General features: G+C 34.9%; 1 protein-coding gene across 1 annotated transcript; it reads right to left on the minus strand.

The window, feature by feature from the left end:
• Nucleotides 1-210: 210 nt before the first annotated feature.
• poc1bl (POC1 centriolar protein homolog B (Chlamydomonas), like) lies at nt 211-12711 on the minus strand. Its single transcript, XM_077743887.1, has 11 exons — nt 12502-12711; nt 9553-9937; nt 8145-8314; nt 7220-7409; nt 6128-6313; nt 5513-5630; nt 5251-5427; nt 4589-4720; nt 3485-3595; nt 1883-2035; nt 211-1808 (listed from the first exon to the last, which is right to left on the minus strand). The coding sequence occupies exons 2-11, from the start codon at nt 9909-9911 to the stop codon at nt 1680-1682; spliced, it is 1725 nt and encodes a 574-aa protein (XP_077600013.1). The 5' UTR covers nt 9912-9937; nt 12502-12711; the 3' UTR covers nt 211-1679.
• Nucleotides 12712-14023: the final 1312 nt, after the last annotated feature.

Consider the following 14023-nt stretch of genomic DNA (forward strand, 5'->3'; position numbering starts at 1 on the left):
CAAGCTGCCATTTGTCATTTTCCCACCAGTGTTTACCTGGAAAATTAAATCTCTCATTTTATCTCATTATCTGAACCACTTAATCCTCACAGGGTCACAGGGGTGCTGGAGCCTATCCCAGCTGACTTGAGGCCAGAGGCAGGGGACACCCTGAATTAGTGGTCAGCCAATCATGCTCATTCCATTTAAATCATACAAAACAAAACACAGTTGCAAATCATTAACGTTTTTAATTTATTTCCTTCAAATCATGTAATCCTTTAATCACATCAGTAGTTTCAGGAGTTCTTACATCAACTTTGCCCCACAAACTTGACAACAGTAGTCCATAAAACACAAAACGAAAAGTCAATTGACATTCCTACATTTTTCTCCATTTCAAGTACAATCAGACACAACAGTCTTTAATAAAATATCCAGCAGATGAGTGTTTTAAAGTCAAACAGCGATTAAATGTATCCAACGATGTTGTTTTCGTTCTTTTAGTCACATTTAAAATCTATTATATATCCTCTAGGAGTTAGTAAGATAACATCCTTTCACATAGGCACAAAGATTTAGCCCTGATATTTATTCCCATCGGAAAAAAATTGCACTTTATTAATAGGAAAGCTGTATTTTACAATATCTTTAATAACCTAGTCATGTCATAAGGTTTATAATAATATAATTCGCATAAAAATGCTGGGAATGTCCTTTTTTAAGCAGTTTAAATTGGTCATTTTTGTTCGCTGCTCCCAACAGATGTGAAACTGGATTAGATTTGTGTATTTAAATGTAAACTCTTCGCTTAAGTCAGTCAAAATATTGACGTTTCGGGAACACATTCCCAGGAGTGTGTATATTGGACAACATGGAATGAACGAGTGTTTTTCCCTAGTGCAAATATAAAAGTCATTTGAAAATATATATTTATATATTCTGCTTAATTTCAAAATAATTTATTACTATTTCTTATGTTGAGGAAAGTCAGTCTTGGGGAGCATTAGTGTTTAGCATTTTAAATTAAACTACTGAATTTCCTATTTTTTCAATATTTTTCATATATTTATTTTTTATTATCAGTTGCAAAAGGTGAAATATTTTATAAACAGTCAAAGTTTTAAACTCATTGTCACTGTACAAATAAACAAAATACTATTGTGCTTTCTAAAAAAAAATCTAATTTGTTTAGTTTTTGTATCTCAAAACCTTAAATGTAAGAGTACCTTAATTTTAACCAAAGTAGGAATTAGCCTCAATGTTAAGGAAAGGAAATGTAAATACACAAATGGCACATTATTCCTTAACTATACTCATTATTAAAAATATTATATCCTAAATTCTTCCATATTGAAATAATTAGTCACATCACTTGCATCTCAAGGCACCACTAGTATATAAATATTTTTTTCTGTTATTTCAGCATTATATTTCAGCATAATATTATCTCAAAGACCAAATTGGGTTTGTCTCAGGTGGGCACCTGCTCGTTTGGAGTGGCACAGGCACTTTGTGAATATTAGTTTTTCAGAGGCACTTTCATGCTACATGACAGCTAAAAAAAATAGCATTCTCCATCCCTGTGCAGCAAATGGTTGGCGGGAGGGCACTTAATCGGTACAAATGCTCACATTTCCCTCAATTGTCTTTCACCGAAGGGGTTGTTGTGGGGTCACTAAGATTCTTGCCTTTCAACTTTACTCAAACTTCCACTGCTGGTTTCGATCAAGCGGTTCGCAGGGCCTCATCTGGATTTGAGCGCGACCTTCAGGGGTGCGGTAAGCCGTGATGCACTTGTCCGAGTGAGGGTGGTAAATGCTTTTATCCTGGTGAGGGAGAGGAAAAGGAAATACATGATCAAGAGCAAGATGGAGGAGAAATGAATACAAATTCAGCTTACGTCTCGAAATTCCCACTGGATGTTGGCTGGCGTGGAAACGTGGTCGCCGGGGCAGTGCCTCATGCCAACAGCCTTCTTATCGTGGTGGACCTCAGCGCAAAGCTCCGTTACTGAATTGAAGCGGATTTCCTTCCGGGACGTGTACTCGAAATACTGGGACAAAAAAGACAGAGCAGAATGCTTATAATTAAAATCACTGACAATCTTTCCATTATTTTCAGACTCTTTAACAAAACAAATGGCTGAATGTTAAGACCTACCGTATGTATACACGTACATCTATGTATATGTATGTATATGTATGTATATGTATGTATGTATGTATGTATGTATGTATGTATGTGTATGTATGTATGCATGTATGTGTATGTATATGTATGCATATGTATGCATATGTATGCGTATGTATGCGTATGTATATGTATGTATATGTATGTATATGTATGTATATGTATGTATATGTATGTATATGTATGTACATGTATGTACATGTATGTACATGTATGTACATGTATGTATATGTATGTATATGTATGTATATGTATGTATATGTATGTATATGTATGTATATGTATGTATATGTATGTATATGTATGTATATGTATGTATATGTATGTATATGTATGTATATGTATGTATATGTATGTATATGTATGTATATGTATGTATATGTATGTATATGTATGTATATGTATGTATATGTATGTATATGTATGTATATGTATGTTTATGTATGTATATGTATGTATATGTATGTATATGTATGTATATGTATGTATATGTATGTATATGTATGTATATGTATGTATATGTATGTATATGTATGTATATGTATGTATATGTATGTATATGTATGTATATGTATGTATATGTATGTATATGTATGTATATGTATGTATATGTATGTGTATGTATGTGTATGTATGTATGTGTATGTGTGCGTATGTATGTATATGTGTGCGTATGTATGTATATGTATGTAGATGTATGTATATGTATGTATGTGTATGTGTGCGTATGTATGTATATGTATGTATGTGTATGTGTGCGTATGTATGTATATGTATGTATGTGTATGTGTGCGTATGTATGTATATGTATGTATGTTTTATGTATGTATGTATATGTATGTATGTGTATGTATATGTATATATTTCAGCAACACACTTATTTATTTATTTATATTTATTTATTCATGTATTTATTTATTTACTAACTTACTTATTACCTATCTATTTATGTCTAAAATACCTTTCCTGTGTCTGTATTCTCAACCTCTTGCTACTGTGACAATGAAATTTCCCAAATACAGGATGAATAAAGTTATTCAATCCAATCCAATTAAAATGAATAGAGAGCCTTTTTTTCATTCCCCAAGAACTGTGTTTTTTTAAATAGGAAAAATAAAACTTTATATGTTGTACTGTTTGCAGCATTTTTTTGCTTTATGAATATTGTCCTGCTTCTTGTTCTGTGTGCATCTTGGCCACAGGAGGCCAGTATTCAATTTGGAAGAAAATAGTTTCACACAATTAAACTGCAGTAAAATTACTGTAATTTCTCATGTATTGCTCATGCTTTTACGAAAGTAAGGTGCATCACCTGGTTGCCTCCCTGCCCGTGACAGCCAAATAGCGCAAGATATGAGCCAGTGTAATTGTGGTCCGGGGCGTTGTAGTCCAAACACTGCGAAGGGATACCTGAGCTGCGTACCTAGAATGGAAAAAAAAAATACTATTATGCAATTATTTATTTATTAAAACTCCAAAGAAATTTATTGCATAAAAATTAACATTTAATACATTTGTTAAACCACTCTGAATTCATGAAAGTAACAATGTTTTGTGTATTCAAAACGAAAGGAGTTACAGTTAGCTCAAAAATTAGACCATTCATCCACACATTATACAGATTTTTGAATGAAAACCTATTATGGGAAAATTTAGATTTAAAAGTGTAACATCTATAGATAGTTTAAATTAATCACAGAATCTTGATTTATTACATAGACAAAAAATAAGTTGCCTTTTAAAAAAGGCAGTTGATTTTATAGTAGTACTACTAATTTACATGTTAGCAAATTCCATTCTATCAGTCAGTGGTATTTTTATATTACTTATTTATGTTTTTTTTTTACAGGAAAACGCACTTTGTGGAGTAGCACCACCCATTTTGTTATACATAGCTGTGTATGATGACAATAAAGGCTTATGATTGATTTAATGATTGATTGGTTAATTGAATTTAGCAATAAAATAACTAGAAAATGAATAGTGCTCTAGAATGATGCATGATTTCTATTATTTAAATTGTGTGAACCTATTATATAGACTATATATTAGATATCCTATGCTTAAAACTGAAAGAGTGGGGGGGATGTGGTTGAGAACTGAGGTGACTTTTTGTTGACGTTGATGTTTTTTGCTCAATAGCAATTGTGGCCAGTAGTTTCCCAGAGTTACTGGCTACTCTGCACTTTCAAAAAGCACCATTTTGTTGGACAACAAGAGTTATGCACAACAAACTTCTGCATTCATTAAAACAGGTCTATGTTATAAAAAAAACACCACCATAATAAATACAAAACTGGGGCACTGTTCTAGTTGATGTTTTTTTCCAACAAAAAAATCTTCTAATTATATTGGTGGATTTCAAAATGAATGCAAAGTATGTCAAAATACATACAATAAATAATATTGTACTCACAGCACCATGCCAGCCATCCCTGTCCTCAGGTACGTGTAGTTCTGGATATATGTTGGTAAGGTACCAGCGGAAAGAATTGCACTTCAACTGCTCTTTCAATTGCAGACGTTCGGAAATGTCACCGTATTTCTCCTGTCATTAAAAAAAAAACATTTATCATACATTTGTGATAAGCCTTTATGTCTAAAACCAAGCCTTTGTTTAGCGGCTGGTGCTAATGTAAATATTTAACATGGACATGTTAACAAAGGTGTGGAGCACTTCTTATAATTTACACAAAGTATTTTGCTTGTTTTTGTGAAACTAAGGGTGGCCTGTTGATTAGTGGTTAGCATGTCGGCCTCGCAGTTCTGGGGCCGTGGGTTTGAACCCTTATGTGTGGAGTTTGCATGTTCTGATCAGGCTTGTGTGGGTTTTCTCCGGGTATTCTAGTTTCCTCCTACATGAATTGTGAAACTAAAAGGTTTTGTGGTGTTTTTTTAGCTTAATTCATGACTAATCTTAAAATAAATCTACAATAATGGTATTGATATTGTGTCAAATGTTCTATTTTATACTTAAGCATTTTCAAACCGTTAAAGTTGACCAATGAATCATTTGAAAGCTAAAATTTATCCAGAATTCGACCCAAGTGAGAAATAATCCGCCTTGTCATTCTGCACCTTTCTGGCAGGCGGGTTCCTCTTGTAGAAATGTTCCTTATAAGAGTCCATCCACACTTCAGCAGCCCGCACTGTGTTCTGTAGGAATTTGGGGCGTGGGTACGGAGCTTTCTTGGGGAACACGTGACCCACATGGGAGCAAGGGTCGATTTCCAGGCTGCCACCGCATTGCCACACCTATGGGATAACATAGTAGAACTTTCAGGAAATAGAAAATGCATATAGCGATTTAGTGTAGCGCCGGGGAGGAGAACATACTGACCCGAAAAGAAAGCTCTAGATTCTCTCCGCCCCACACTTCCATGCTCATGTCATAAGTGCCCAGGTACTGAAAGTAAGCCTTGCTAACTGCAAATAAGCCACCGGCCATTGTTGGAGACCTTGCAAAATGAAAGAGTCAGGGTCATGAGACATACCGAAATTGATTTGAGTATAACGTGCATAATTGGTGACTCAAAATTGATATACATTTTTTGTTTTTGTTTTTTTCTAAGCTCACACCAATGATTTCACTGGTACTGCTGACTGACAAATTTTGAACACCTTTTGCCATGACAAAACATTTACTATACACAACATATGGTACCTGGTGAAACAATTATTAAGACAATTCTAAAATGGAATTTACAATTTTAAATCCTTAAAGTCTAATTCATCATTAGAATATTTAAAAATGTTCAATGTCACATTCATTATCATCCGATTCACCAATCAATTGATGCCATTCTTTTTTGTGAGTTGTCTTGATTTAACAGTGCTGAATTTATCGACTATACATCCAATACATAGTTGTATTTTTATTATATAAGTATACTAATTTTCTATTCACATGATTCCGCAGCAAATGCATTTTTAATTGCAGACATGTAAAAGTCACCTGATGGGATCAATGCGTGATTTTCGGCGTTGGCGTTCTTTTTCAGGTACAGCATGCCACTGGAATGTGAGCCTCCAGTCGAAGCCCCCCCTCATCGGCAAGCCCGTCTCCATGTAAAACTCAAAAGTGTTCCAGTCAATAGTGTCAATCACAGGACACATGATGGTTTTGGGATTCTGCCGGATCCTTGAAAAAAAATTAAATAATTATCATTATATAGTTTTTCATGGTTCTGTTTGCAATTGATTTTCTTTTAATTGAACTTTTTATTTCTAAGTAAAAGGAAGTTCACATTTTTTAAATATCTTTGTCAATGTAATGCTAAATACGGTAATACCTCGACATACGAGTGCCCCGACGTCCGAGCAATTTGAGATACGAATAAAATTTCGGGCAAATTTATCTTGAGATATGAGACAAATTTTGATACACGAGCATACCGCAGACACGAGAGGCTGCTCATAAGATTTTTTCTCCCCTGTTTATCAGTGCGAATGGCGGAGCAATTGCTAATACGAGAGGAGTATATACTACTATTGTGAGGACGTTTGTGTCATTCATTTTGGGAATATTTTGAAGGGAAGACAAAAGCAAACAACCCTCGATTCGTTGCATCTGAAAATCAGGGTGGAGGCGGGGCCAATAGAGCCAACCCGTGAGAATAAAGGTATAAAAATGTCAAACAAAATTAGAATTAAGTTTAGTGCAAGGTTAGATGAAACTTATTTTTGAGTGTGTCAGCATCAAAATCCAAGTATATGTATGTGTATGTATGTGTATGTATGTGTATGTATGTGTATGTATGTGTATGTATGTGTATGTATGTGTATGTATGTGTATGTATGTGTATGTATATGTATGTAAGTATATGTATGTATGTGTATGTATGTGTAAGTATGAATATGTATGTATGTGTATGTATATGTATATATTTCAGCAACACACTTATTTATTTATTTATATTTATTTATTCATGTATTTCTTTATTTACTAACTTACTTATTACCTGTCAGCATCGAAATCCAAGTTCATTTAAATGTGTATATGTTATGTTAAGAGCGTGTTGCCATGCAAAAAGAACTCTGGACTTGCCTCTCCAACAGTGGCTCAATCCAGCCGTTGACACACTCGCAGTGACAGTCCAGGAAGGTGAGCACATCACCAGTGGCGACTCTGCCGCCAATGAGACGGGCCCTGACCAGACCCTCACGCTTGCTGGTGCGGATGAGACGAACGCGTTTCAGATTGCTGAGGTATTCAGCCAACTGCGTTTTAAGATACTCTGAAAACATCACACAACATTTCCTCATTGTACCGTAATGACAATAACTAATTATGTCACAAATACAGCAAACCACATTTGGATATCATAGCGGTCCAATGAAAAACACCAAGTCTCCCCTATTATGTTCTTATTTTCAACCAAAAGCAGAAATAATCATTTTTGGTATCTGTTTATATGTCAACAATAGGTCAATGATACTGTATTTTAATTATTGCAGTTTGTACAATGATTAATATCAACCATAATGCCAAAACATGATTTTTAAAATGTTTTGTTGATATTTGAAATCAATTCTGGTCCCTAACGAGCTCTTTGTTTTTGTTCAAACTTTGTTCATTTTATCTTATTACCAATACAAGTGTTATAATGTGACAATTTATAATTTCCTCATTAATTGTAAAGAAAAAAAATAACCAATTTTCCAGTTTTGATTGAAAACTATTTTATTTCCTAAAACTAAAGAGTGAGATAGTGCAAATCAATAAGATAAATATATAATTAATATTATACAAATATTTTTTAAAAATATATAAAATATAAAATAAAAAATATATATTATAACATTAAATGACGTAAGAGATGCTAGACAACGACAGAAACTTACACAAACACTAATAGGGCATAGTTATATTGCACTTTTAGCTGATTTTTTTGAGAAATTTGAGAAACTATTTGGATGGGACTTATCTTACCAGGTTGATGTCATTATTTAAAACATATACCAGTACCCACCTTTATCGCTGTAGTCGTCAATCAAGATGACCTCCTTCAGTAGAATGGCGGGCGTCGTCTCCAGGACGCTGTGGACTGTCCTAAGCAAGGTGGACCAAGCCTCGTTGTAGAAGGTGATGATGACCGATGTGCTGGGTAAATGGTGGTAGTCAAACTGCTTACTGCGGCACCTGAGGTATAACACATATTATGTGTAGTAGTATGAAAAATATGAACTATATCTATAAGTATGATGTTACAATTGCACATTGTGATTGAAGTAGCTGATAAGAAATGTTTTTTTTTTGGACAATGCTATACTTTTGTGGTGGAAACCTAATGTTTTGTCCAACATTGTTTTTCAATATTAAAAGGTATAATCTTGAAGTATGTTATGTTCGCTAACGCAGGCAAGGTTTACTTTCTTTTAGTTTATGTAGTCTGTTTTGGAGTTGTGATTTTATTATAGAAGTTGATTAGATCCAACAGTGATGCATTCTTCTGAGACTTTATTTGCCAACTATCTTATTTTGCATCCAGATGGCAGCCATTATGATGAGTCATGAAGGAGGTGGCAGGGTGCAACCGCAATATTACAAGTAAAGATGCAATGTAAATAAAAAAGGATTAAGGGGAGAACAAAAAAAAGAATCTTGGCTCCCACTTATCATTAAAACAAATCATTTCTGCTTTGAAAGCAATACCGGAAAATCGGGTTTAACTTGAAATAAGACTTGTGTCAAGACGCAGCACGTTTTTAGAATTATTAGCCATTTTAAAAATAAAAGCCTCCTAGAGCAAGTATTCAAAAGTATTCAAAAGTATTATTCAAAGTAAAGGTTTTGAATGATAACAAACTTGAATTAAAATGTTGGTGAGAGAGCCAATCAGATTCTTCTGTTGACTATGTTGTTTATGTTGTTTACCAACTATGTTGACTACCTATTTATTCATTATTTATTACATATGTATCGATTTATGGAAGTTATTGTTATTATTTATTATTTTTCCTGTTCATTTGTTTGTTGTTGTTATTTGTGCACCTCCCACTTATTGATTAGACTATTTATTAAATATGTATTGATTATTTATTGAATAGTTATTGTTTTTATGTATTTATTATTCATCTGTCTCTTCATTTGTTGTATTTGTGCACTTTGTGGAGAAGCTTTAAATCTCATTATACATGTATAATGACAATAAAAGCATTCAATTCCAATTGATCAATTCAAATTGCTTTTCACGGACACTACCCCAGACATTTTGTTATATATTGACATATATTCTATTTATTTATTGAAGTATTCTTGAGCAAAACAGTTAAACGCCAATTTGGACCTCATACTGTGCCACCAGTCTTTAAATGATGATTAAACTAGAGCTCATTTACTATTTACAATTGATGTAAGCCACAAAAAAAAATACTTACTCAGACATCCTATTGTCTTTGATATGTCTGTGGAGCGAAATCTTGTCGCTGACAAAGATGTTGATGGCATAAAGCTCCACACTCTCCTCCGATTGTTTCTTCTCCTCCGGATTCAGGTTGAGGTTTGTCGCCCGGCCCCACTCACCCGGGGTATTACTGTCAGCCGGGGGCTTGGTGTAGATGGGCTTAGCCAGGTTCTCCACGTCAAGTTTCCGAGGCTTTAACGCAACCGTGTTGACGGAGGATGTTGAGGAGGGTAAAGGGGACAGGGCAAGTAGGAGATACCCCAACCACAGCAGCCACAGAAGGAAGAACGCTTTAGCCAGCACGCCCAGTTTACGTGAACAGCGACCCATCATGGTATCCACCTTTGTCAAGGTTTATCCTGGGGGGAGACATCCGAAGTAAAAAAAAAAATGTTATATGCTAATGTTTTTTCCATCACTTTTTCATCTCCTACATTTAATTTTAATGATAGGACGAGCTATCCACTGTATTATGTTCTTGGCAGAGTATTCTGAGGAAACTCCGATTTCAACAGGAAGAAGGCCATTTTGGATCTCTGCCAGAGAGCTAGAAGAGACTTTTGAAAACAAAAAGCTCCTTTGATTGGTGGCCTTCCATCACACCTTCCAACATCCAATAGCTCAGTGCCTCTGTGAGAACTTGCATTTTAAATCCTTCCCTCACTCGACTGGTTTTAAAAGAAATGGTGAACATTTTCTAAATAACACTTAGTACTTAGCTTGTACTACAATAACTAACATCGGTATACCATTGTGCAAGGTTTTCTCACTTACAGGCTTAGTATACAGTGTTTTCTCACTTATAAGCCACCTCTGCATATAAGCTATATACTTAAAATTGCCTTAAAATCGTTGACTTTTTAAATTTCCCTCATATAAGCCGCCTCCATATATAAGCTATACCCTTAAAACTGCCTTAAAATCTTTGAATTTTAAAATTTCTCTCATATAAGCCTTCCTTTAATATAGAACCTAGAATACCAATCAAAAATGAAAATACTAGGTTGAATAGAAATGTTCTGCTGCAACATAAAAAGGCAACTCATTTTTTTTATTCGTTTTTTGGTATGACAAGCAAGTTGCTACAAAGCAGAGGTAACATGCCAAAACATGAATATGATAACCATTTCTCCTGTACAAAACAATTGAGAGTATTAAAAAAAAAACATGAAATTAACAAAGTGTTTAAACCTCGGTTTCAATAAAATGAAATAAAAATATTTTGTGCTAAGGCCAATTCCAGTTGTAAAAGAGTCTATTTTGAGACTAAAATGCTGTTTGAATTAGCCTGTTGTGGTTTAAGCAAAAGAAATTGCAATAGGTCTTGTTGGCGCTATTCTATGACAAAAAAATGAGGTTTTTATTCATCCTGCTAAAGATATAAATCATTTTCATACTCTTTGTGAGTGGAAGTACCAATAGTTTGGGAGAACAGAGTACACTAATACCTCGATATACGAGTGCCCCAAAATAAGAGCAATTTGAGATACGAGTAAAATTTTGAGCAAATATTTATCTTGAGATATGAGACAAATTTTGATATACGAGCATGCATGAAATGTATTTTTGAGTGTCTGCATCATAATCAAAGTTAATTTAAAATTGTTTTTGTTATGTTACGAGCGCGTTACCGTGCAAAAAGTCCCCCCACTCCCTAAACTACGTATAATGTGGATATTTTGGTAACTGAGAAAGAGTTTGCCCACTTACGGGTGCTTGTTTACAGGCCAATGAAACTTCAGCCACACAAGAACTTAAATAAAAATGATGACCACGTGAAAAAATGAACATAACTGTGCTAATGTAATTTTACATGGATAAATCAATTTGGCACTCAAGTCTGTCTGTTGTTTGCAATTTCTTAGTTTTTCCAACCAAAACAATGCAACAGGAAACCCCCACTTTAATTCAGCAATTCTGGTAGTGACATCATAATATGAAGAAAAAAAGTTATTAGGATTTAAATTCATTATAAAGACAGTTCTATCTTTTTATGGGTGGATTGTCTAAGTATGTTCTGATTTCATATTAAAGTCAACCCAAAACACAAAATAATATTTAACCAGAGAAGATGTGGGTAGCCTGATAGAGTTTTAGTACTTATATTATTATAGTATTGTGTTTTGGCTGTTTTTTTCCTGTAAAACTGAAAAGACACATTTCAGCCACCAAAATTTCGGTTTATCACAGATTTACAGCATAAACAACATCAGCATAGAAGCCCTGGAGCAATGGGATTATAAAAGGGATTTATTATCAGGTTAACACCTCATTGGTTAGTATTTTTACAGTATTGTGCTGGAAAATATTTTGTTACTTTAGGAATGATTCACAGTATGTATTTTTATGAGTATTTCCTGCTTTGTCATTGTTTCAAACCATTGGAATAGTAGCAGTACACTGGAAATGTACTTTTATCTACTTTGATCATGAAAATGTCAAAAACATTTTTTATTTTATTTTTTTTCAATCCGAAATTATGGGCCCAATGTGATTTAATAATAATCAATATTTTTACATTTATTTTCACTTAATTTTAAACACTTAATGAATGAAATATTCCATAATATGAGCAAAAAAGGTTGTGCTCATTTGTTTTTATATTCTTTTTGACACATTTTCCCCAAAATAATAACTTACATTTATGACATTTAATTTTCATACCAGATCATACTAGTATTTACAAAAGACATTTTTTCTAATAAAAAAAATCAAATAAAGAAACACAAACTTTTGGGTAGTTGAAATTACATACACTGATTCCATTTTTTATGTAACTTTAACCAGAAGAAACGTCAATGTACTCAAGTAAAGAAATCGGATGAGTACTTTTACCTTTACTTTAATACAAAACAGTTTGATAAGACTTTTGCCTCATCTATTCGAGGAAACGAAACATTAGGATCGCGTCAACGACGCCTACCTCGGCGGGCAATCATGTGAGTCCGTGCGTCTTTTTGAGGCTTTAGTGGTTGTTGTTTGTCGTCCTCGGCTCGGAGGGAGAAACCACTGCCGTGCAGATGTCAGCAGACGTCGCCTACATCCTCCCCAGATTCTACCGTTGCTCCACGTTACTTACAGTAGGAGCCAACATAGATATCGCATATACACACAGCTAGATGCGTAATCTCACCTCAGAGGCAACTCGCATGACCGTCATCGCTGAATAGCCATCTTGCTTCAGTAACTTTTATTCATCTCATCTCATTTTCTGAACCGCTTCATCCTTATTAGGGTCGCCGGGGATGCTGGAGACTATCCCAGCCGACTACGGGCACCAGACAGGGGAAATCCTTAATTGGTGGCCAGCCAATGGCAGGGCACGAGGAGACAAACAACCATTCACGCTCATACTCATTTCTAGGGGCAATTTTTGAGTGTCCAATCAGCCTAATATGCATCTTTTGAATGTAGGAGGAAACTGGAGTACCCAGAAAAAAACCCACACAGGCCCAGAGAGGGCATACAAACTCCACACAGATAGGAGGATTTGAACCCAGGTCACCGCCTGTGATTCAACCTTTCCCCATTACACATTTTCTTTTTTAAATCCCCTACACATTTTAAGGAATGGCGTGTGATGTCATCTAGCTTCACTCATCCTTCTGCCAAAGGGTGTATTTGTCGAGTTCAGGGATGGGCAAACTTTTCAGCCCGGGCGCCACATCAGCTTTAAAGATTTGACAGATGTGCCGGCGCAGCACAAGATATGATACATATAAAAAAGTGCATCCGTTAACAGTACATGTGAAATATAAACAGAAAAAAAGGGCTAAAGTATTACCATACTCATCACTTATCATTAAAGTCAAAAGTATAAAGTACAAAGTAAAGTAAAAAGGAATGAATTCAGAAATATTAAAATGTGATTTAAAAAAAGATAGATGGGCTGTAAAACACAAAAAAACGAATAAGAATGGACAGAACTACTGCCACTAGCTTCCGCATGAAGGCGCCATCATGGGGAAAATAAATAAATTAAAAAAATACATTATTTGGACATCATCGGGGGGCCGGATTAAAATGCATAGCGGGCCGGATGTGGCCCACAGGCCGTAGTTTGCCCATGTCTGGTCTAGTTCACGAATAAACAATATATTAGGCATGTCCGAGCAACTACCTTTTGTGATCGTGTTTGTTTGCAATCTTAAACTGGTTTTTGTTTCCCGGGGAGTTTAAGTCCTGCTAATACCGAACCGAGTTCCTCCTGGCGTGACCTATTGTTGTTAGGCGGACACCTGTACTGTTTGGTCACACGCCAACGTCTTTTTTCTTCCTCTTCCTTTCACTGACCTCGTTTCTCAATTCGGCAATTGCCAGATGAAGCCTTAAAGGCTTCTTTTTACAAATGTTCAAAACTTTTACTTTTTTTGTGCTGTTGCCCAGGCGGTCCTTTTGTGTAATGCAAAGGGGGAGGAGTGTTTTGGTTCAAGTACCCTCCATGA

Source organism: Stigmatopora nigra, chromosome 21 (assembly GCF_051989575.1).
Source record: "Stigmatopora nigra isolate UIUO_SnigA chromosome 21, RoL_Snig_1.1, whole genome shotgun sequence".
Taxonomy (NCBI): domain Eukaryota; kingdom Metazoa; phylum Chordata; class Actinopteri; order Syngnathiformes; family Syngnathidae; genus Stigmatopora; species Stigmatopora nigra.